This window comes from Thunnus thynnus, chromosome 14 (genome assembly GCF_963924715.1).
Source record: "Thunnus thynnus chromosome 14, fThuThy2.1, whole genome shotgun sequence".
NCBI classification, from domain to species: Eukaryota; Metazoa; Chordata; class Actinopteri; order Scombriformes; family Scombridae; genus Thunnus; species Thunnus thynnus.
In genome coordinates, this window is record NC_089530.1 from 28,650,544 (window position 1) to 28,674,970 (window position 24,427).

General features: G+C 39.3%; 1 protein-coding gene across 1 annotated transcript in view; it reads left to right on the forward strand.

The window, feature by feature from the left end:
- The window catches only part of LOC137197421 (echinoderm microtubule-associated protein-like 6), a 97,151-nt gene that overhangs the window by 67,528 nt on the left and 5,196 nt on the right, over window positions 1–24,427 (forward strand). Inside the window, exons 26-39 of the mRNA XM_067610822.1 lie at window positions 1,853–1,941; window positions 2,064–2,240; window positions 4,769–5,003; window positions 5,737–5,863; window positions 14,673–14,751; window positions 14,840–14,969; window positions 15,311–15,409; window positions 18,380–18,553; window positions 19,917–20,125; window positions 21,605–21,762; window positions 21,892–22,006; window positions 22,092–22,280; window positions 22,413–22,585; window positions 22,829–22,991. Of these exons, the coding sequence (XP_067466923.1) occupies window positions 1,853–1,941; window positions 2,064–2,240; window positions 4,769–5,003; window positions 5,737–5,863; window positions 14,673–14,751; window positions 14,840–14,969; window positions 15,311–15,409; window positions 18,380–18,553; window positions 19,917–20,125; window positions 21,605–21,762; window positions 21,892–22,006; window positions 22,092–22,280; window positions 22,413–22,585; window positions 22,829–22,991 (2,117 nt within the window). The remainder of the gene's footprint in view (window positions 1–1,852; window positions 1,942–2,063; window positions 2,241–4,768; window positions 5,004–5,736; window positions 5,864–14,672; window positions 14,752–14,839; window positions 14,970–15,310; window positions 15,410–18,379; window positions 18,554–19,916; window positions 20,126–21,604; window positions 21,763–21,891; window positions 22,007–22,091; window positions 22,281–22,412; window positions 22,586–22,828; window positions 22,992–24,427) is intronic.

Consider the following 24,427-nt stretch of genomic DNA (forward strand, 5'->3'; position numbering starts at 1 on the left):
TCTACATACGTTCACCTCAAGTTTTTGGAACTTTGACCATGTTTAACATCCAATATCATAGGAGGATATAAATAACAGAAAACCAGAGAAACCTTAATATGCCACCTTTAAGTAGCCCCTTTTAGACATGCAGCCTTTACATTAATCTGATGGCAATTTAACACGTTTTTTTTTTATACTTTATTTTATTGTCATCATGACATTTCATACATTTTACTTATGTTATATAGCCCATGTAATGATGTATGTAAATGATGTGTGTGTGTTTGTCACCCAGTGATACATCATACAACAAATTATACAATAAATTAAAATAATAAATAATGACAATTTTACAGTACTGACTTTGATTATACAGTGTTGTAGTAATTCTGAATTAATAGAAAAAACGTCTTTGATCCCATTTCATATTTCATAGGTAAAGACAAAAACAGAACAAAATAAGGAAGAAGGGGGGAAAAGAAAAAAAAAATAGATAAATAAAAAAAAAAAAAAAAAAAAAAAAAAAAATGACAAGTCCTCACTCCAAGTAAGGTACATGTAGTGCACCCCTAGGTGACCATCAGCCTTAAAATGTCTAAACCACAAACCAACAGATTCAATTCATTGTTCATTTACCATATTATAGTAACTTGACCATTTGGACCATCTTTTTTCAAATAGCTTCAATTTCCCCCTGATTTTATAAGTTAAGTATCTGATATATTTGTTGAACTCTGTCAGAGGACATGTGTGTTTGTTTTGGAGCCAGTTTCTTGTTATCTGTTTAAGTGCTGTTATACGCAGTATCCTTAACAAGTGTTTATCATTTTCGTATTCACAGTTTAACATGTTGGTCCCATGTGTGAGTCACTTTTATCTTTTATCTCATGAGGTCGGACCTGAGCCCTTTTCAGACATGGAATATGTAACATTGCTTTATTCAGACATGAAAGGACATTTATTGAAAGAGCCGAGAGTCAGAGAGAGGAACTGTTGTGATCAGGAGGAAGAAGACAGATGTTGTTGTTGAAGTTTTAATGAATGAGCGTCGCTCCTCACAGTTAACCCACTCATACATCTTCACATCAGTTTCATCGTTTATTAGAGAGTGAATTCTGCTGCATGTTTTATAAAGTCACACATACACAAACATTGAATGACAGGATGTTCAGTTTCATTCCTGTTAGCTCACAATCTGTACGTAACGATGGATATTCATTTATTCATCCGTGCAGTTATGAATGAAAATGTAAAATATATAGAGAGAGTGCTGCTCAGATTATTATTGTTGTTATATGAGGGATTATTTAACTAATTATATTCTGATATGAGAAGAACCTTTTACGTAAAAGTGACTCAGTTGTTCATTCAGACATGAGATCGACATCAGATTAATATATAAAGGTTCATGTCTGGCAACACATCTGCATCACTTTGAACACAAAGACCACAAACATGTTTCACTAGAATACATTTTTTATCTCAGTCTTCATCTCTGACGCACAAAGAAAAGAAAAATCAGTTTAATAAACTATGAAACTCTGAAAGATTCTTCTCATATCTTATATTTACTCCTCACGGTGCGATCGAACACCCACAATAATAATCTGAGCAGCGATCTCTCCCTATATCACATCTAATCAATACATTACACTCTGCAGATACTTTCTGAACATTTATCATTATATTATACGTTTATATCACAGGGCAGTGCAAAAGAAAAGTTAATATTTTCCTTGTCTGTCATGATTTGGGAAAGTTTTTATTCACTTTGATGTCGATCAAGTTCTTTTTTTTCCTTTTGTGTGTGTGTGTGTGTGTGTGTGTGTGTGTGTGTGTGTGTGTGTGTGTGTGTGTGTGTGTGTTGCAGGTAAACTGCTGCAGGTGAACACAGGAGCCAAAGAGCAACTTTTCTTTGAAGCTCCAAGAGGAAAGAGACAAACCATCAGAAACTCTGAGGTCAGCTGGTATCTCCTTGTGTATTAATAATGTGTGTATTTAAGTATCAGTTTCTTTCTGTCTGTGTCTTTATCTTATTGTTGTGTGTGTGTGTGTGTGTGTGTGTGTGTGTGTGTGTGTAGCTGGAGCGGGTCGAGTGGTCCAGCTGGACGTGTGTTCTGGGTTCGAGCTGTGAGGGAATATGGCCGACACACAGTGACATCACTGACATCAACGCGGCGTCGCTCACTAGAGACAGAACGCTGCTCGCCACCGGAGACGACTTCGGCTTCCTCAAACTGTTCAGCTACCCCGTCAGAGTATGAGACACACACACGCACACACACACACACACACACACCATTTTTGCCATGCTAGCAGCTTATAATGCTGGAACGTTTGAGTGTTATGTTGCACTTAAGTGAAATTTTGAGGTACTTGTACTTCATTTGAGTATTTCCGTTTTCTGCTCTACTACATTTCAGAGGGAGATATTGTACTTATTACTCTGCTTAAATTTATCTGACATGAAATAACATCATATTTCATCATATAACCTCATAAATGACACTGCATTGTTAAAAACCAATAGTTCCCAAACTTTTTGGCTAGTAACCCCTCACAAAAATATGGTGTGTAGTTGTGTCTTGTATAAAATCAAGTTGTGATAAGTGTAAAACTTCTCACACCACTTCTCTCACTTCTTCATTTCAATAAATGTTCAAATGATCCAATATTTCAGCAAAAATCAAAGATTAAAGAAGAAGTCCAAAAACTGAAAACAGATTTGTGTATCAGAACTTTTTTCTTCTTTCCTCTCCCATTAATCATCTCACCACCCCTCAGATTTGTCTGCTGACCCTTTGGAGGGGCCCCACCCCTAGGTTGGGAACCACTGGACTAAACTAGCTAACTGTATATAAAGTAGTGTAAACTAGCTCCACCTCCAGCAGCTACAACAGTAACATGCTGCTCTAACACTGATGCTTCACTATTAATAATCTAATGATGTCATATATAATAATATATCAGTCAGAGGGACCAAACCACTACTTTTACTGCAATACTTTAACTACATCAAGCTCATAATACTTATGTGCTTTTACTGCAATACTTTAACTACATCAAGCTCATAATACTTATGTACTTTTACTGTAATAGATTTTTCGTTTGAATTTTCAACAGACAGTAAAAGCTCTGAGTACTGATAAATACAGTATATATCAAGTATTTTGGGTATTAGGTGTTGTGCATCTTTTAGGCCACAAGAGTGCAGGACACACTAACAAGCTATTAATTAATTTAACTTTTATTTATACAAGGTGGTCCAATGAGAACAGAAACACTGTTTTTTGCATTGGTGCTCTGTTCACAGCATCACAAAACAATAACTGTCATGTAGAATAGCAGGAATGGACCCAAATGCAGAGACTGACATGCAGGGTTGACGAAAAACCTTCTTTATTCTTGTGAATGATCCAACAAGACTCAACTGAAAACCAGACCTTAAATACAAACTAAACTAATCAGACAACGAGGAACAGGTGACGAGACACAGAGGCAGGCTGGAAGCTGATAGGCTGGGCTGATGAGACTGATACAGGGCAGGTGTGAAGGTGACAGCAGAACACTGAGACAAGAGCAGGGCTAACGAAGACGAATGCAGGGCAGGTGTAAGGAGGAGTACATGAACACACAAGGGAGAGTAACAGAAAACCGCAGAAGTCAAACTGTCCCAGAATTATATAAACTTCAGCACACAACACTACAACTAATAATGCAGTCCTCTAAACCCACCACTCAAATCATAACAAGCAAAACCAGATGACCCGAAGAACTTGACAACAGAGGAAGAATACGAAAACAGTCCAAAAAACAAACAGAAAGTCCAGACAGGATGTTACAATAACAAACATTAAGACATCCATTAAAATGGAGATGTTACTACAGTGGTAAAGGATGAGAACAGCAGTATTACAGCAGGAAACACATTTGAATGCAACAATAAGAGATAAAAACCAACTCAGCTCAGACTACACGTACAAGTGGACTCCAGTTTCACATCTAGTTGCAGGATGTGAGACATTTGAAGGCCTTTTATTTTTTTTACCAAGCTGCAGGTATGCAGAAGAACATGAAGTGGAAGTAAAACAGTTTGTGTTTTATAAGTTTGTATTTCCTCTCTTGTTTCCTTTCTTTCTTCCTCTGCTGTTCTGTTTCACTCTTGTTTCTTTGGTTATAACTTTTTTCTCTTTGTTATTCTGTATTTCCTCTCTTGCTGCTTGTTCCTTCTTTCATTGCTTCCTACTTACATTTATTATTTCCCTCTTTTCCTCCTCTACCTGATCTGGCAGTAGAGCTTGGTAATATATTGATATTATATCGATATTGTCACATAAGACTAGGTATCGTCTTAGATTTACTGCGTTACAGTAAAGCTGTTCTATTATTTGCCTTTAGCCACTTAGTCATTATATCCACATTACTGATGATTATTTATCAAAAATCTTGTTGTGTAAATATTTTGTGGAAGCACCAATAGTCACCGTACAGTACTGTCGAGGTATTTGGCCAAACACATCGTGATATTTGATTTTGTCCGTATCACCCAGCCTTCTCTGGCAGCATGAAAATCCACAAAATTGGACGTTTTCACCCACGAGCGAAACTAAAATCTTCTCCAATAATGACGTCTTTTAATGTAGAAACCTGAAAATTGTACTTATAAGCACATTTTTTAATGCTTTTACTGCAGGATTTTTGTATTGTGATATTACTTTTTGTAAAAGTTATCTCTAAAACTCATCTTTCTCAGATGTAAATGTGTTTTTTTCTCTCCTCCCTGCAGGGTCAGTACGCTCGTTTTAAGCGTTACGTTGGCCACAGCGCCCAGGTGACCAACGTCCGCTGGGCTCAGGACGACTCCACCCTCCTGACGGTGGGCGGGGCCGACACCGCCCTGATGATCTGGGCGAGGGAGCGAGGAGGCGGGGCCACCGGAGAGGGGGAAGGACCTTTGTTTCGTGACAACCGACCGCCAGTGGACAGCGAAGAGTCGGACGACGACATCGAGGAGGACGGAGGTGTGTCTGCGTTTTTACTGAAGCTCGTTTATGTCAGAGGTGCAAAACTTTACGTCACTGCAGTTTTTTAAATTTAGCAGCTTATTTACAACGACAGCGAAATAAAGTGCAGCTAAATAAGACCTGATACCAGGTTGTTTTGATAAGTAATGTTGCATAAAGGAGTGTTTTCTATTGCAGAACTTTTAGATCTGCAAATGTGCTTTTATCCCACAAGAAGAATTTGTGTTTGATAAGAATTATTAAAAATCCTGATGCCAGCTCAACAAAAACATCAGTGACTTTTGGTGAAACTATTAAAGTCCTTTGACTAGATAATTTCTGTAAATGCATAAATAATAATAATAAACCAAAGTGATTACTGGCTGCTTGAATCTTATCACACTGGATTGGACTCACATGTTCTGCAGCTCCTGCTTTTCATTGAGTCTTTCATTTATTATTATTATTATTATTACTTTGTGTTGCATTGTATTTGTATGAAAAGTGCTATACAAATAAAGTCAGATTGATTGATTGATTGATTGCAGGAGACAAAACATGGTGCCACTTTTGTTCTTCGTCCATTTACTGGATGAGAACAAATGTAATTTGACTGTTTGGCAGTTAAAAAGGGTTCGCAAATCATCACTAAATATCCCCCCAAAGAGTTTAAATTTCTCTGCTCTTTGCTTTTTATTAATGTGTGTGTGTGTGTGTGTGTGTGTGTGTGTGTGTGTGTGTGTGTGTGAAGGCTATGACAGTGATGTTGCCCGGGAGAAGACGGTGGATTACACCACTAAGATGTACGCCGTCAGCATCAGAGAGATGAGAGGAACCAAACCTCACCAACAGCTGAAGGAGCTGTCTGCTGAAGAGAGGTATGTACGCACACACACACACACACACACACACACACACACACACACACACACACACACACACACACACACACCATGACTGATTGTTGTATCAGATTCTTTGGATCCAGAGTTTAAAGCTTCACCAGACTACTTTACATGTTGATGCGTCCTGCTGCATCAACAGCTGATCCCATTATACTTTATATTGACTTCAATGAATGGAATTTAGAGTTGCTACATTTGACATTTAAGCATTGCAGACAAGATAAAAACAGTACAGTCTTGCCTGGTGAAGCTTTAAACCATTTATAATGTCAAACTTTAGAAACAGTCTGTACGGTGCTGCTGCTGCAGTGAGATGTTGCTTTTGCTGTTTTGACTTTCCAACACTGAGACTGTGTGTATGAAGTGAGCAAATCATTCGAAGAATCATTTCTGCCCTCGGTGTTGTGTCATCAGTGGTCACAGTAACTGTGTTCCTAGTGTGTGTGTGTGTTTATATGTGTCTGTATGCCTGGGTTTGTGTGTGAGTGGATGTATCTGTGTGTTTTGATATTTCATGCATGCACATGCCTCTGCATGGTCAGTGAATCATGTTCTGACTCTTAATGAAATAACACTTTGGCCCAGTTTGCTGTGTGTTTCCACCTTGCAAACGCTAACGGTTTCCAGTTAATGTTAGTGAGCTTCTGCCTGCCAAACACTCAAAAACAAAGGGCACCTTGACGGTACAAATGTATTTTGCAGGGAACAAACGTCATAAATCTACAAAATGATGTCTAATCTTCCAAAAAAATGTTAAAATCTAAATAGTAGAACACATGAAAATCATAAAAAAAACTCAAGAATAGCTGGTTTAATCTGGTCCGAATCAGTGGATGAACTTGGTTCAGTTTCTTTCCACACAGTGAAGAATCCAAGCGAATCAAAATGTATCAGTAAAAGCCAGGTGAGAACGTTCTCTCCTCTCATTGGTCAGATGTATCTGGGAAGGGAGCGAGAGCATAAACACAGGAAGAAGGTCCTGAGCAAGCTCCTATTTACCTAAATATCAAGAGGTCAAAGTACTTGGTTGTTAGATCAGGTCAGACCCAAGCCCCCAGGAAGTACGCCGGGCTGTGAAGCCAATTTGACATACTGGCCAATTTCCAGGTCTGTCACGTGATGCACACTGGCCTAAAAACCATTTTCCTCACACAGTCATTGGAAACAGAGCGGCTGTAAAACGGTGAATGAATTTTTTGTGCATCAAGACCCCACGAAATGACTCCATTCAGTCCGATAACATTTGGAAAGTCTAGAAGAGCCGCACAAGTAAATGATTTTATCCCCAGTCAAGCAAGCGGAGAGCCAACCAGAGGTCAACCAACTCAACAAGTGAAAGTCTCTAGTGAGCATGCTCTATGGGCCCAAAAATCAGGAAGTGTAAGCAACATCCAGGTAATTTCTTTACAGTGGGAAGCCATTTTTTTTTGGCTTTGTGTGCCAATGAATGGGGCGCCATCTTTGATTCCAGTATCCAGTTCTTCTGAATACATTCATGGTTGGACCTTGATTCATTGTCCAGCTAGCTGCTAGCTGCTAGCTGCTAGCAACTGTTGATTTCACTGCTGCTCCTGGCTACAGGAGATGGAGGTCAGATCATGTTCCTACCACAAACAAACTGCTCCAGAGTCACTTTGTGACCAGACTGAGACCACCTCCTCTAAAGGGTCTCTGTCTGGTTGTTTTGGTCCAAGTACGATCGCTGTGTTCAGATCTGCCCAAATGAATCGCACCAAGAAGGAAAACCAACCCATTCAACCAGACTGAACAATGCAGGGTAGAAAACAGCCTTTGAAGTTCAGCTCTGCCAGAAATACCGCCTAAAGGTGCTTTCAGTCAGCGAGCGGTTGCGTTGGCGGTAGAGCGGGGGTGGGGGGACACCTCTGGGAAATGATATAGGAGTACATTTTTGAGTTTCCTGAATTTTACTATGTATTGCTCAACATTTCCAGTATTTTAAGCTATATCTCGCTCTATTTAGCAGTGACACAAGCTTGTACTAGGTGTATAGCAGCAGCCTGCGGTGTAGCCTACAGGCTGCAGCTTTAGCAAAACTATTAGAGACTTTTATGTACAAGAGAACGGAGATTCTGATAGTTTTTGTAAAATTACATCAGTAAAACACAGACTGCGTCAGTTTATACAGTTTGTACCCTCATGGGGTTCTAACCCAAAGACAAATACTTATTTTTGTCCCTTCATGGTACCCTTACTTTCTGAATGTTTGCTGCTACTTCCTGGCCTTGCCTGTAGAAACTCTTAATATCTGTGTTGTGTTTTAACTTGCATTCCCCTGGAGGCAGGGCATTGTCAAGTAAGTATGACCTGATACTTACTGTGTAGATGCTTTTTTCAGACAGGCAAAAATGTCAGTATGATAAATCTCAATAAATTATATGAATATATCATTACAAAAAACATTTTTGTATTGTATTTTGTATTTTATCTCAGAATTTTGTGATATTGTCCAAATGTTTTGTAAGAATTAAACTCAAATGATCCCACAACACAACACATAAAGTCGTGTAAAACTGACGGTCACTAACTAAGAGCTAACAACCATCACGCCATCAATCATTTGACTAAATCTTAAATCATTACTCAAGGTCCACTTGCTAGGTTTTTCTGGATCTTTCAACCCCATTGCATGGCCTTCCTCAGCAGATGGAGTTTGCTCAGTTGTCATCACATGACCGAAGGGTGGAACTTTTGTCACATGATATCACGTGTTTGTATTTGAGGGGAAATGGTAATTTTGTTTCTGTTCAAAGATGCTTTCTAGTGTCACATTTGAATGTTCTTCTTGATAGATGCTTAATTTCCTCTGGACTTTTCAAAATCTTATTTTTTCCCCCTCACTCACCAGTAATAGTTCCAGAAGCAACTCAAACAGCATAAATCCACAGAAGAAGTGTGGCAACTTTTCCAAGATTCTTGGAACAACCGACCTGCCAAATATTTGAAAAACTGTGTGCAGGTGTACCGAGCAGAACTGCTGCTGGTTTAAAGGCAAAGCTGCTCACAGCAAATATTAATTTCATTTAGGTTTATTCTGTTTATTCAACTTTATATGAAATTAATTGATAAATAAAAACGATTCATAACATTATTATTGAAAGCATTTTCACAGTACTGTACCTGGACCAACTCTGACAACTGAGCAAACTCCCTTCCCCGATGAAGACCGCAAATTGTGGTTGAAAGGTCAAGAATGAACTTTCAACTTGTTTGTGCAATGCATGCTGTATGAAACTTTTGCCAACTAAAACGCAAGTCCTCTATGTATTCCCAATATAGTGAGTAATGAATGAATGTAGTGCTAAAACATTCAAAATCTCCACAATATCCTCCTTTAACCACTAAAACCAGTAAGGCAGCTGGAAAATCTTCAATTTATTGAGTTTTATGATTTTATGTATACATGTATTATTAGTTTCCACACACCCCTACTATTAGTACCATTAAAAAGAATATCACATCAACATTATTACCATTGACTTCAATGTATTTTACCATTTGTGTTATTGTCGGTTGTCTGAGCAAACCTGTGCCTCTTTCTCTATCTAACCCACCTTCCCATCATCTTTTCATCTGCTCCTCTTCCTCCTGTTATCTCCTGCTTCCTTCCTCACATCCTCTGTCTTGTTCTGGTCTTCCATGTTCACCTCCTCCTGCTGTAGGAGTCCTGTTTTTGTGTTACCAGGAGGTGTCTGGGTATGATCCCTCTTCCCTCCACAGCCTGGTTTTCTGTCCTGCACTTGTTCTCTGTTATCACTCTTTCATCTCACTTAAACAGGTTTCCACACAGAAGCATCTTAGATCATCTTAGCTTTGTTTTTCTTACTATACAGACTTTTCGGGAGATTGGTTCATTAGTGACCTATTTCTCCCTTATGAATTCAGGCTAGATATTAGAGTTTTTGTTTCTGATGTTTACTGTCCTTGTGAATATCCTCTAATCTAAAGGCCAGGTCAGGCTAGCATTTAAAAGTTAAACATTTTGCAGTGAATTCAATTCTTTCAGAGAGAATCACCACAATTTGTGGATTTGCTGAATGGGCGAAGTAAATCCATGCAAAATTGTGCCGTTAACCGATAGAAAGCTGTCATTACAGTGCTGACCTTTGAGGAAATGTAGAGAGTCCAAAATGGAGAGTGCCAATACTACAAATAAATCTTTGAGTAAACTCTGTGAACTTATTGTCCTGTTAGCGATCAAGCTAAGCAGAAGAGCTAACAAATTTGCTAAACGACTGTTAGTCAAAGTGGTGTGCAAAGGTGAACAAAATGCCAGGTGAAAGAAAACAGAACAGCAAGTTAGCAGTTAGCTCACCAGCTACAGCAGTTCATCACCAAGCTACTACAACCAAATATTTTGCAAAGACGTGCAGATTACTCTCACTTTTTGGTGTCACCAGGCTTTAAAAGGTGATCTGACTAATGTGGGTCCTAAACTGGTTCAAACCAAACTAAGATGATCTGAAAAGATGTTAGAGGAACCTGAGGTCATTATATCATTCTAGTTTCCTGACTGAGCACGTACAGTATGTGAGGCAGGAAAGAAGTGTTATTTTTAGCTAGCTAACAGTCGTGGGTCAAAGGCAAACACTAAGGCTAGTGCTAGTCAAGTCAAGTCAAGTTTACTTATATAGCATGTTTTAAATCAACCGGAGTTGGCCAAAGTGCTGTCAAAATTATAGGGAAAGACACAACAGGAGCGAGTGAAATGACATTAGAGGTAACAAAAATCACAAATAGTAGTAAAAAGGCATGAATAACAACAATGAAAGGCAATGATAAAATACAAGACAATATCAAAATATGTGCACAAATTACAGTACAATTTATTTTATAAAAAATAAAAGATTATAAAAATAGTAAAATTCTAAAACCACTAAGAGCAATCAGAGGCTGTTGAAAACATGTACGTCTTGAGTTTTGTCTTAAAAGTGTCAATGGAGGGGGAACTTGATCTAAAGCAGAAGACTATTCCAAAGCTTTGGAGTTGCAACCGCAAAGGCACAATCTCCCCTACCCACCACCCCCGATCATGGAACAGTTAAAAACTGTTGTTTTGAGGATCTAAGAGGCCTAGAGTTGGAGTAGGGGCAGGGAGGCTCTGAAATCTACAGGTGTGCCAGTCCTTGTACGGCTTTAAAAACAAATAAGAGAATTCAGTCCTGTATTTGACAGGTGTCCAGTGCAGGGATGCCAGTACTGGTGTAATGCTGTCTCTCTTACTGTATAGCACCCTTTCACCACAGAGTTGATCTGATTGTCCAATTTCAGTGCCGAGTCAAAGATGACACCAAGATTCCCGGCATGAGGGTTAGATGTCAATGGTCCTAAGTGGGTAGCTATACTCCCTGTGGTGTTGAAGGCACCAAAAACAGTCAGTTCTGTCTTGTTATCATTCAACTTAAGACATTTTTTTGCCGTCCAGCATTTCACATCCTGGAGGCAATTATGGATGAATGTGTTAGCGTTGGAATACCCCAGATTCAGTGGAAGGTATAGCTGAGTGTCATCGGCGTAACAGTGAAAGGAGACATTGTGCTTATGGAAGATAGAGCCTAAAGGGAATGTATCCAAAGCAAATAAAATGGGCCCTAAAATGGAACCTTGAGTTACTCCACAAGTGACTGGGGTAGGGGAGGAGAGGGTTAAGTAGGAGGCAAAGTGCTATCTAAGAATCAGAGGACAAAGGCTTCTTTCTGGAGTCACTATTGCTGAGAAAGGGGTGTATGGACGATCTGTCAGTACTGCTCTTCTGTTAATTTACTTGAGTATTTCCATTTTTGGACATTTTCTACTTTTCCTCCTCTAAATGTCAGAATTTCAGTACATTTATCTGACAGCTGGAGTTACTTGTTACCGTGCAGATGCACATTCTAACAGCGATGCTGGCTGGAAAACAGAGCAAGCCATAGCATTATAAAGCTGCTCAGCAAGCCAGTTGTGTCAGACTGAGCATATACCTGATATGAGGCCTGATTTAGCAGCTGAATATCTGTTTTTTTGGGTGAGGGTCAGGTCAGAGATCTTACATAATTAGCTGCTATCTGTAGGACGAGTGGAGATAAATAAACTGGGATGATGGCTGGACTACTGAGTGGGCCATGGCATTCAGATGCCTATCAAGCCAGTGGGGCCAGCCAATGTAGATTTGCCTGAGATATAAGGCCAGGTCATGCTGCCAAGTATCTGCTGGAGAATGGTGTCAGAGGCCTCATCAGATTTATGAGGTCATAACATGAACATGAATACTGGGCTTACATAGGAATGCTCACCCAACCTTTGGCATATGTGCCGTGTATTGTTCACAGTGTTTATTATGCAGGCTACAGGATACACCGTCCATTCCAGCGAGTAAGCAAATGGCTTATAGGTTTAGCATTTTTATATCATAGACCAAACAAAACACAAGGGTAACCAAACTAAACGGTTTGACACTTAAACCAAACGCAAGTTGTAAAACACAGTCGCAGAGTGTGTAAGATAGATCCAGCATCAGTTTTCTGTTCTTTATACAGATTTATAGTTGACATATGATAAATAATCAGGCGGGTTTCAAATCAGCTCCTTACCATTTCACTGTTATGGAAAAAATAAACTGATCATTTAGAAGTTTTTATAATTATTCACCCTATATCATACAAAAGGCTAAATGATTAAACAAATACAATAATTATTGTTCACCTGTGAACACTAATACCTTTTGCTTACCCTGTAGCAGCAACAAACTAGGGTCAAAGGCCAGAAAAAGTACAGAAACCTTAGAAAAAAAACACCTCCATACACACTCCTTTATGCACTGACATCGTAACATTTCGGTTGTGAGTTTCATAAGTTTCTTTGGTATCTTCTCCATTAAATGCTTTCTTGGATCTTAATAGGTTTGTGAGGATATCTCCAAATCAGTCTGTTTACAGCACAACCCAGTTTGCTTTTGACCCAGGACTGAAATGACTCTCAAATTGCCTGTGCATGTAAGCCTGTTAGTACAGTTAGCTATGCTATTATATTAGCCTGATAGCCTGAAAATAAAAGTTAGGACCAGTAGCATGGTATTGGGAGACTCTTGGTGAACCGCTACGACCTGCAAGATGAGGGTCACGTGACTGACGTAGGATAGTTCTCGACAGCCTTGCTAGCTTGTTTACTTGTACTGTAGAAGAATGACATAACACGAGTCTTCTTGGCATAAATTATTTTACAGCAAAGAGAAAAATGCAGTAAAGCTGTTAATCAACCTGCCATGTTTTTAAGTTTTAAAAATTGTGTTGAATGATGCAACAATTTAAAATGATATTTGTGCATCACGACTGTCAAGATGACAGATAAAACAGTTGCAGTTGTGATATCTTTCCAGAGTTGTAAAATCCTACCTGTGAGTATTACAAACCGTTGTGTTTTAGCGTCTGATAAACCGTTTTTGTCTCACTCTTACCTTGGTCTGAATGCCGCCTTACAGATCTTTATCATAGAATTTTCCTTCAAATTCTTGGGTCTGTTGCGGGCTAAAGACTTCCAGCAGCTCTGTTCAGAGTATGTAGAGAAACGTCAGATCTTACCCAACAAAAGTCATTTTCAAAAATAAGTTGCTTCTTAAATATGCTAGCAGATCAGTGGTAGTGCTACCTCGGTCACGTGACCCTCTCCTTGCAGGTCGCACAGATCTGCGGAGAGTCACCCGCATGGTAGCATTACGCTACCATGTAGCCATAACCACATCTACAACCCTAGTCACATGATGGTTTCTCTGAGGCATGAGGCCTTTATGTGTGTGTGTGTGTGTGTGTGTGTGTGTTTGTAGAGTGGTGTACATGCTTGTGATAGTATGTTTGTGTGTCTGTGTGTGTTTTCTAAAGCTCTCTACCTTGGTTCTGTCCCTCTGCTGTCCAGGGGATCCAGGTAACACCTGTACACCTGTCTGTCTGTTACTCTTTGCATTCTGTGTGTGTGTGTGTGTGTGTGTGTGTGTGTGTGTGTGTGTGTGTGTGCGTGTGTGTGTTGGCATTACCACAAACTGTCCTTAGCTTGCAGGTCATTTTAAAACTATTGTGTCTTTTTTTAAATTTTTATATTAGCACTGAATTAAATGTTCACAAATGAGTCAAATCAAGTAGATATCTTTCAACGTTACAGTCTTTTTAGTGCCAAAGTTCCTCTTTTTGTTACTATACTTCCACCTGCAGCTCAACAGGGAAACACTGTCCGAGGAAACACAAAGAGGGAATTTGATGCTAAAAAGACTGTAAATGTGTTGATATGACTAACTCAGACTGCTGAAGCTGAATATAAGCTTCACAGAGACTTTCAAATGACTGTGTGGACACATTGTGGATTTTGGCCTCCATCATTTCCATGAACAGGAGGAATAATTACTGTTGTTTTAAGACATATCTGTGAAACTGTGAGCCTGTCCTCTAAATGACTATAATTTAAAACTAGTAGCTCACTGAGGAACCCACTGAGAACTGTCACCAGCTCTGCAGCTCAACTGAGCTTTTTTTTTTTTAGCTTCTTTTAGCTCCTATTTTTGGTTTTCTGGCACATTAACTGTCTGATTCAGTCTCAGTGTTTCTGTCCGTCTGTCTGTCTGAATTACAGCACTGTCAGTGTTGGACCTGTCACTGACAGTGTCTCACTGACTGTCCCTCCACCTGTCTGTCTCTCCCGTCCATCCTCCAGACCTGAGCACGTTGGAATATGCTTTTTCTTTGAATGAGTGATTGGTGGTCGATTGATTAATTGATTAATAGATTGATTGATCCTCCAGGCCTCCGGTGAGCCGAGCTGCGCCGCAGCCGGAGAAACTCCAGAAGAACAACGTCTCCAAGAAGAAGAGACTAGTCGAGGTATGTCTGTCTGCCTACCTGTCCTTCTACCTGTCTGTCTGTCTGTCTTCTTCTTTATCTGTTTTTTTTTTATCTCCTCCGTCTGTAGGACCTGATTTTGGATCACGTGTTTGGTTTTCGTGGCTTCGATTGTCGTAACAACCTTCACTACCTCAACGACGGCGCCGACATCGTCTACCACACTGCCGCCACTGCCATCGTCCACAGTCTCAGCACTGGTAACCACGGCAACACACATATTATACACGTGTGAACTGCACATTGTTGTTTAAATATGTTCCATTTCCTCTTCTGTCTCTAAACTTCCTGTCTCTATTCCTGGTTATAGTATAAAAATAAAACATAATCAACACAAGTCAACAGGATTTAAATGACAGGAGGAGCAGCAGCGAGTTCAAACATTAATTCATCAAACGACAACACAGAATTTCATTACAGGATGTTTCCAACACAAAACTAAACAGGAATATGTCTGAGAAGTTCAGCTGCCGCGGTGGGGAATCAAACCTGTGACCTTTCAGATTAGAGTGATGAGTTTATGTGTCTTCTTGTGCTGCAGGAACTCAGAGTTTCTACCTGGAACACAATGATGACATCCTCTCTCTGACCGTCAACCAGCACCCCAAATACAAAAATATCATCGCCTCCGGACAGATCGGTACACTGTGTGTGTGTGTGTGTGTGTGTGTGACTGTGTTGCTGTTTATGCATGGCAGTGTGTAATTCTACTAACTCATCTCTACTAAATGAGTCCTGCTTTTCTCTCCTCTTGCTTCCTGTTTAACGCGCCTGCTTTACTTTTTTTTTCCACTGACAGAATTTAAAAACACAGACTAGCATGGAGGAAACTTTGTCTTTATGAGGAAATATTCCTGAGAGAAAAGGGCATGTTGTTACCTAAAACAGGAGGTTCCTCTGTGTGGTGTCCATTTAAGGATAGAGCTGTCACTTTTTCAAAAAATCAAGTTTGAGCGAATTCAAACAAACACGTAATGTAATCTAATTCATTTGAATGCAACCCTTGTAGCCCCTATCCAATAATAATTTGTGGCTGCAATCACACCAGTTCACTCCCTGTGATTTTTTTTTAAGAGATAAAGGACGATATTCAACCAGTGGAGTGACATTGTTATCCTGCTGTTCACACTCTTTACCTGTCCTATACAGTACGATACAGTTAGAATAATAAATTCCAACAAATGATTACAGATCAAATATGTAAAGTCTTTTGTTTTTCTTCTTGTTCCTATAGTTGGATGTTTGAGCTTCACTGTGTAGGATGATGTATGTGCATGAGTTTGTTTTCACATTCATCTGCTGAAAGTGGAAAGTTTCTCTGAGCTCATTAAAAATCTGATTATTAGGGGGGTGGGCCTATGAGCATGATTTATGACATCACAAATAGTTTGGAGCCAATCGTGGTCCGGTATTCAACTTACACAAGTGTGATGTCGAAACTTGAAGCCTCCAGTGACTTAACAGTGAAGTAGGAGACGTCTTGTGTCCAGCAGTTCAACAAGGAGTAGATGTAATTTTAAGGATTTTAAGGTGGTAATTATGCTTTTTTTGTGGAAAAACCATATCAAGCAGCGTATTTTTATATGTCTTAATACGTGTCTGTACGGGGTCTGTAATTTTCTCCCCAGGTTTAATAGTAGTTTGCATTTCAAATAAAAAGTGACAGCTCTATTTTAGGACAACTTAGCTCAACATTGTTGGACTTACATCCGTTCTTAAGCTAATGCTGAGATTAGCATATCAACATGATAACATGTCTATTTTGCCGTTTTAACATTAAAGGACGAATTCACAACTTTTCAAGTCTGTTTTAAAACAACAGTCAGGAGCCCAAATAAACAGTGAAACATGTTTTTCTTGCTGTAATCATTCCTCCTGTTCATACTGACCATTAGAAAAAATATATTTAAAAGTTTATCTGAAGCTAATATGAAGCTTCAGTGTCAAGTAGATATCTTTCAACGTTACAGTCTTTTTAGTACCAAAGTCCCTCTTTTTGTTACTATACTTCCACCTGCAGCTCAACAGGGAAACACTGTCCGAGGAAACACAAAGAGGGAATTTGATGCTAAAAAGACTGTAAATGTGTCAGATATCCACTTGATATGACTAACTCAGACTGCTGAAGCCTCATATAAGCTTAACATCTACTTTTAAATGACTGTGTGGACACACTGTGGATTTTGGCCTCCATCACTTCCATTGAAAGCACATTTGAAGGAGACAAAGAACATCTGACCCAAATTTTATGGCAATCCATCCAATAAATAATGCCTCTAGAGTTGACACCATATTATTTACATTAGTCTAATTTAATCAAGGAGAATCATCCATAAATATATAAATATCTCTCTTTACTGTCGTAGCTGACGTCAGCCTGTTTGAAACAACTCTGCAGGTTTTCATCTGTTTTGTTTTGTTTTTTGTATGTGTGTGTTTTTTGGCTGGCCTCATTTGTCACCATCGCTCTAACAACACCTCAGGTGACGTCAGTGAAGTCCCAGGTAAAAAAACCCAAACCGCACCGCCTCTCCTATCATGACAGACACTCTGAAACCCAGAGAACGCCTGCAGAATGACTCCATCAGGACTGTTAGCAGTAACTAAATAGTATGGATAAAGGAAAACGACTGTAAATATCCAGTGTTATTATAATATCCTGCTTTTTTATCAGCAGTTTTATTTAGCTGAACTCTGATGTTTAGTTTTCCAAATTAACCATCAGCTTTTAGATTGATTTCCTCTCTTCCTGGCAGCTGTTGGCTTCAGTTATCATCAGTTATCATCATCATCATCATCATGCTCATTTATACTTTTATTAAAGCTGTATTATTTTCCTGCAGTTGACAGTTTGCTTTTTTTTTCTCCTTGTTTATATATTCAAGTATCTACATCTGAGATTTCACACTTCACAACTTTTTGGTTGAAAATGTTAAAATTTAAAGTATTAATATATTATTTGTGATTGTAATGAAAATATCTGTAATTAAATGTAAAAATATCCCAAATCCCAAATAAAGGAAATATTATAATATAGCCTAAAAGAGTAAAGAATAAGTTCACTATTCTCTAGATTTATATTTACAAGGAGGATGCTGCACACAAATTGTCAAATCTGAAATCTTTCCATTTTAATCGGTATACACAGTACCAGACCACAAGCAGAGACGTTTTAACACAAGAAGCAACAAAAATTCACATTATCTTCATCACAGCAGGTTTTATTTTCTGACTGCCGACTATAAACTCAGTTAAAAGTCTCAGCAAGTCAGTTTTAACTTAATGACATCAAATAAAGCCAAAAAAAGGAGATTCATCTATAAACTGATTGGATGAAAGTACAATTTTTTGTAAATCTACTGGAACATGAAGTACAAACTACCAGTGTGGTTTTAGTCCTTCAGTGTTTTGTGCTGCTGTTGTTCTGGTTTTCAGGGTGTTTGTAAGCTGCACTGATCCCTCTAACTGCTCTGTTTTTGTCCTGATTGCTGTGGTAGTTACCCTCCCGTTTTGGTCCAACTAACTTCTTTTTGTGACTTTTTGTCATCGTTGCATAAGAAAACATCAATCTATATCCTCTCTTCTCCTCATGTCTCGTATCTTCATGCAGGCACGACTCCTTCCATCCATGTTTGGGACGCGATGAGTAAACAGACGCTGTCCATCCTCCGCTGTCCTCACACTAAAGGCGTCGGCTACGTTAACTTCAGCGCCACAGGAAAGCTGCTGCTGTCTGTCGGAGTGGAACCTGAACACACCATCACTGTGTGGCGCTGGCAGGAAGGTCCGACTGACGTCTCATCAATAACCACTAAAAGATGTTTATTAGCACAAAAATACTGCTGCTGAGTATTGGTTTGAGTCTGTTTTAGACACTTTTCACATCTGTTTATACCACTTTTAAAAACTGGTAAAGAATATTTCATTACATATGTTTGACTGCTGGTCTGAGTGAGGCAGTAACATATTCCTCTTAATTATTAGTGATTTTGTTGGAAGTATGTATGATAGTGTTTATATCTTGTGCAGTCAATAAAAAAATATAAGTAACATAAGCATGAAAACAATAAAGTGATATTAGCATGAAAACAATAAAGTGTTGTTAACATGAAAACAATAAAGCAACGTTAACATGAAAACAGTGTTGTTAAAATGAAAACAAAGTAACATTAACATAAAAAATAAAACAATGTTAGCACGAAAACAATAAAGTATTGTTAACATGAAAGCAATAAAGTGTTGTTAAAATGAAAATAAAGTAACATTAAAATAAAAAAATAAAGCAATGTTAGCATGAAAACAAAGTGTTGTTAACATGAAAACAATAAAGTAACGTTAGCATGAAAACAATAGAGCAATGTTGGCACTTTGAAAATCTTGCTGTTTCCTCATGGTATACTAAACACTGGACTGTGTTGTATACAGGCAATACAGGATTTAATCAGTACTATTGATCAGCTACACAGGATCATTTTTACTCCAACAGATTATAAACAGAACAGCGTGATGGATTTTCCACCCAAAGCCACCAGTTTACACAGAAACACACTGAAACTAGTCATCAAATTGATCACCAGAGTTTTGATCACAGTCTGACAAACATTTGCAGCCTTAAACACGTAATAAAATAATAATGTATTAATGACTCTGTTCCTGAAAAGAATTCAGTACACATGCAAAACAACAGTTTTCATGATGAATAATTCAGCCAGCGAAGATGACTGTTATTAAAAGCTACAAACTGACAAAGATTTTATCTGACAAATCTATAAGCTAATTAGGAAAAAGTTGTACTTACAGTTGGTCAGTTATATCAAACCCAATCTGTGACTATTTGTATATTTATTTCAGCTTAGAAAATGTCATATTTAAAGATTTGGGTTTGAAAAGATTAGCTGGCTAAAGCTCAGATAATGTTTATAATTAAAAAACAACCTCATAATTTTCTCTAACAAAAAATATTGGTTATCAGTTGATGTGCCTCTGATGCTAATGTTTGCCTTCAAAAACAGATATTTCCTGGCAATAAAACAAAGAGGTCAAAGAGATCAAAGAAAGCACAGATGACAAGAGTATGTAAATAATATTAATTTAGATTATAATAGAACACAATATTATATAAAATAACAGCGCTGTGTCCACTGCAGGATCCAAGGTGTGCAGTAAGGCTGGACACCCCGACCGGATCTTCGTGGTGGAGTTCCGGCCAGACTCGGACTCCCAGTTTGTGTCGGTGGGAATCAAACATGTGAAGTTCTGGACGCTAGCCGGCGGCGCTCTGATGTATAAGAAGGGCGTGGTGGGGACGGTGGAGGACGGCAGGATGCAGACGATGCTGTCTGTCGCCTTTGGTGCTGTGAGTTGCAATGTTACAATTTCATTTGGCAGATGGTTTTATCCAAAGTGTCGTATACATGACAGTCAATACAACACAAGCAAAGATCTAGTCAGGAGAGAATAACACGAGTGAGTGCCATAAAGCTAAGTTCAGGTCTGATAGGACATTGGTGCCAACAGGTGGTGCATAGAGTGCATAGAAGTGAATAATCATGCTTTAAGTCCATCAGGTCCGGAGGCGAAAGAGCTGGGTCTTTAGTTTCTCTTAAAGATTGAGAGGGACTCTGTGGATTGAACAGAGCTCGGTAACTTGTTCTACCACCAGGGAACTACAGAGGAGAAGAGTTTGGCTAGTAACGTAAGGCCCTGTTGTGGTGGTGCTACCAGGTGTCTCTCATTGGCAGAGTGTAGTGAGCGTAAACCTGAATGAGGGAGTTCAAGTAGGGGAAGTTGCTGTCCTTTAAGCAAGCGTCAAGGTTTTGAATTTGATGCAGGCAGCAACTGGGAACCAATGGAGGGATATGAACAGCAAAATGATGTGCTGTTTTGGGCTGGTTGAGGACCAGATGTGCTGCTGCAATCTGGATCATCTAAACATGCATGAGGGAGGCCTGCCAGTAAGGAGTTGCAGTAGTCAATGCAAGACATTACGAGAGCCTGTACCAGGAGTTGTGCTGCATGCTCAGACAGGGAGGGTCTGATCTTCATGATGCTGTTCAGATTCAAATCAACACGATTGAGCAATCAAAGCCACATGAACCTTAAAGGTTAGTTGGTCATCAATCATGGTTTCTCTCCAGTATGGACTCTTGAGTGGATCTTGAGATTCCCCTTGTTTGGTAAAACTTTTACAACAAACATTGAAACCAAATGGCTATCTTCAAAGCACCGTATTTTCTCAAATAAAAGACGGGGCGTGGTCGACACCAACAAATAAAGGCCAACCAGGCCGAGGAAGAAACAATGGTGGATAAACTCTGTTATATACAGTGCGTATGTCTAGCCGACTGTCACAGGTAGGGGAGGGGACGGAGGAGATGCGATATTGTTTAAATAAGGGGATAACAGCGCATATTTTATTAATAATGCTCTCTTTAATAGTTAACGCTCTCTGCAAATATGGAGAAAAGACTGAAAGTCGTAAAACTAACTCCTCCCTCCTTAATAAATAATTGGCATGTGTGCATCTTATGTTTCGTGCCATATTTCTCACCCTCCCTCTGACTCTCAGAGACAGAAAGTGAAGCAGATTTGTTTATTCACCCAAAACAGAAAATGTCCCAACTGTACAGTAGCAGTTAGCAGTGGAGCGTGTCTGTCGGAGTGTTTTTGTGTGTTTGTGCTTCAGCCTCTGACTGAACTCAGAACTCACCAGAGCGTGACCCTTCGTATCCTGGGACCATTACATGCCTGTGTAAGGGGAACATGCCCTCTCAGACGGGATTATTCAGACACACATAAACTTACCTGAAGAGTGACAGAGAATGTGTGTTTGCAGAATAACTTGACCTTCACCGGAGCCATTAACGGGGACGTGTATGTGTGGAGGGACCACTACCTGCTTAGGGTGGTGGCGAAGGCTCACACCGGGCCGGTTTTCACCATGTACACCACGCTGAGAGATGGACTCATTGTCACCGGCGGCAAGGAGAGGCCGTGAGTAACACACCGACAGCAGACTTACACATACATTGGAAATTTAATTATACCCAATTTTACCTGAATTAGAGTAAAAAATCGTAGTCCTTCTATGAGTCATAACTCGGCTGTGTGTGTGTTTGTCAGGACTAAGGAAGGCGGCGCGGTGAAGCTCTGGGATCAGGAGATGAAACGTTGTCGAGCGTTCCAGCTGGAGACGGGGCAGCAGGTGGAGTGTGTCCGGACTGTCTGCAGGGGCAAGGTGAGAACTTTTGAGTTTTTGATCTTCACCCTTCCGGCCTCTCTCCATCTCGCCTTCCTCTTCATCGGACCCTCCTCTCCCTCAGGGTAAGATCCTGGTGGGCACGAAGGACGGGGAGATCATCGAGGTCGGGGAGAAGAACGCGGCGTCCAACCTGCTGCTGGACAGTCATGCTCGGGGAGGAATCTGGGGTCTGACCGCTCATCCTGCTAAAGAGCTCTGCATCACCGCCAGCGACGACGCCACCATCAGACTCTGGGACCTCACAGACAAGGTACACAAACACACACACACACAAGTCCAACTTCCAATTTCCAGCTACACTACTAGAAATTGGAAATAAATGATAAAACATTAGTATCAGATGTGTGGTAATTCTGTTCTGTTTCCTTCTCTCTCTGTGTAGAAACTGTTGAACAAGGTGTGTGTCGGCCACGCCGCCCGCTGTGTGAGCTACAGCGCAGATGGAGAGATGCTGGCTGTTGGGATGAAGAACGGCGAGTTCCTCCTCCTCCTCGCCAACTCGCTCAAGATGTGGGCAAAGAAACGAGACCGCAGCCACGCCATCCAGGACATCCGGTAGGAGAGAGTGTAGAGGGACTGACAGGAACTCTTTTAATGGCGTCATCTTGTTGTGTTCTCTTCTTCTGCAATGGTTTAATGGCACCGACTAGAGGATTAGCGCCACCTGCTGTTTATCATTACGAACCACCTCCTAATATTCAAAGAAACTGCAGTGGATTTAAATGTGCATTAATTTGAATTCCTTTTTCAGACACTCTGGAAATTTGATTAAAATACCTAACATGTTTGTGTGTGCAGGTTCAGTCCAGACCGGCGGTTGTTGGCGGTTGGTTCGGTGGAGAACACGGTGGATGTTTACGATGTGAGCGGAGGACCGAGTCTGAACCGACTAGCTTACTGCAGTGACATCCCTGCTTTCATCCTGCAGCTCGACTTCTCTGCTGACAGCTGCTATATACAGGTATATACACATACTGCTATATACGGGTATATACACATACTGTACATACTGTTATATACAAGTATATACACATACCATACATACTGCTGTTATATACAGGTATATACACATACTGTACATACTGCTGTTATATACAGGTATATACACATACTATACATACTGCTGTTATATACAGGTATATACACATACTGTACATACTGCTGTTATATACAGGTATATACACATACTATACATACTGCTGTTATATACAGGTATATACACATACTATACATACTGCTGTTATATACAGGTATATACACATACTGTACATACTGCTGTTATATACAGGTATATACACAACTGCTATATACAGGTATATACACATACTGTACATACTGCTGTTATATACAGGTATATACACATACTTTACATACTGCTGTTATATACAGGTATATACACATACTGCTACATACAGGTATATACACATACTATACATACTGCTGCTATATACAGGCATATACACATACTGTACATACTGTTATATACAGGTATATACATACTGTACATACTGCTGTTATATACAGGTATATACACATACTATACATACTGCTGTTATATACAGGTATATACACATACTGTACATACTGCTGTTATATACAGGTATATACACAACTGCTATATACAGGTATATACACATACTGTACATACTGCTGCTATATACAAGTATATACACATACTATACATACTGCTGTTATATACAGGTATATACACATACTGCTACATACAGGTATATACACATACTATACATACTGCTGCTATATACAGGCATATACACATACTGTACATACTGTTATATACAGGTATATACATACTGTACATACTGCTGTTATATACAGGTATATATACATACTGTACATACTGCTGTTATATACAGGCATATACACATACTGTACATACTGTTATATACAGGTATATACATACTATACATACTGCTGTTATATACAGGTATATACACATACTGTACATACTGTTATATACAGGTATATACATACTATACATACTGCTGTTATATACAGGTATATACACATATTGCTACATACAGGTATATACATACTGTACATACTGCTGCTATATACAGGCATATACACATACTGTACATACTGTTATATACAGGTATATACATACTATACATACTGCTGTTATATACAGGTATATACACATAACGCTATATACAGGTATATACACATACTGTACATACTGCTGTTATATACAGGTATATACACATACTATACATACTGCTGTTATATACAGGTATATACACATACTGTACATACTGCTGTTATATACAGGTATATACACATACTATACATACTGCTGTTATATACAGGTATATACACATACTATACATACTGCTGCTATATACAGGCATATACACATACTGTACATACTGCTGTTAT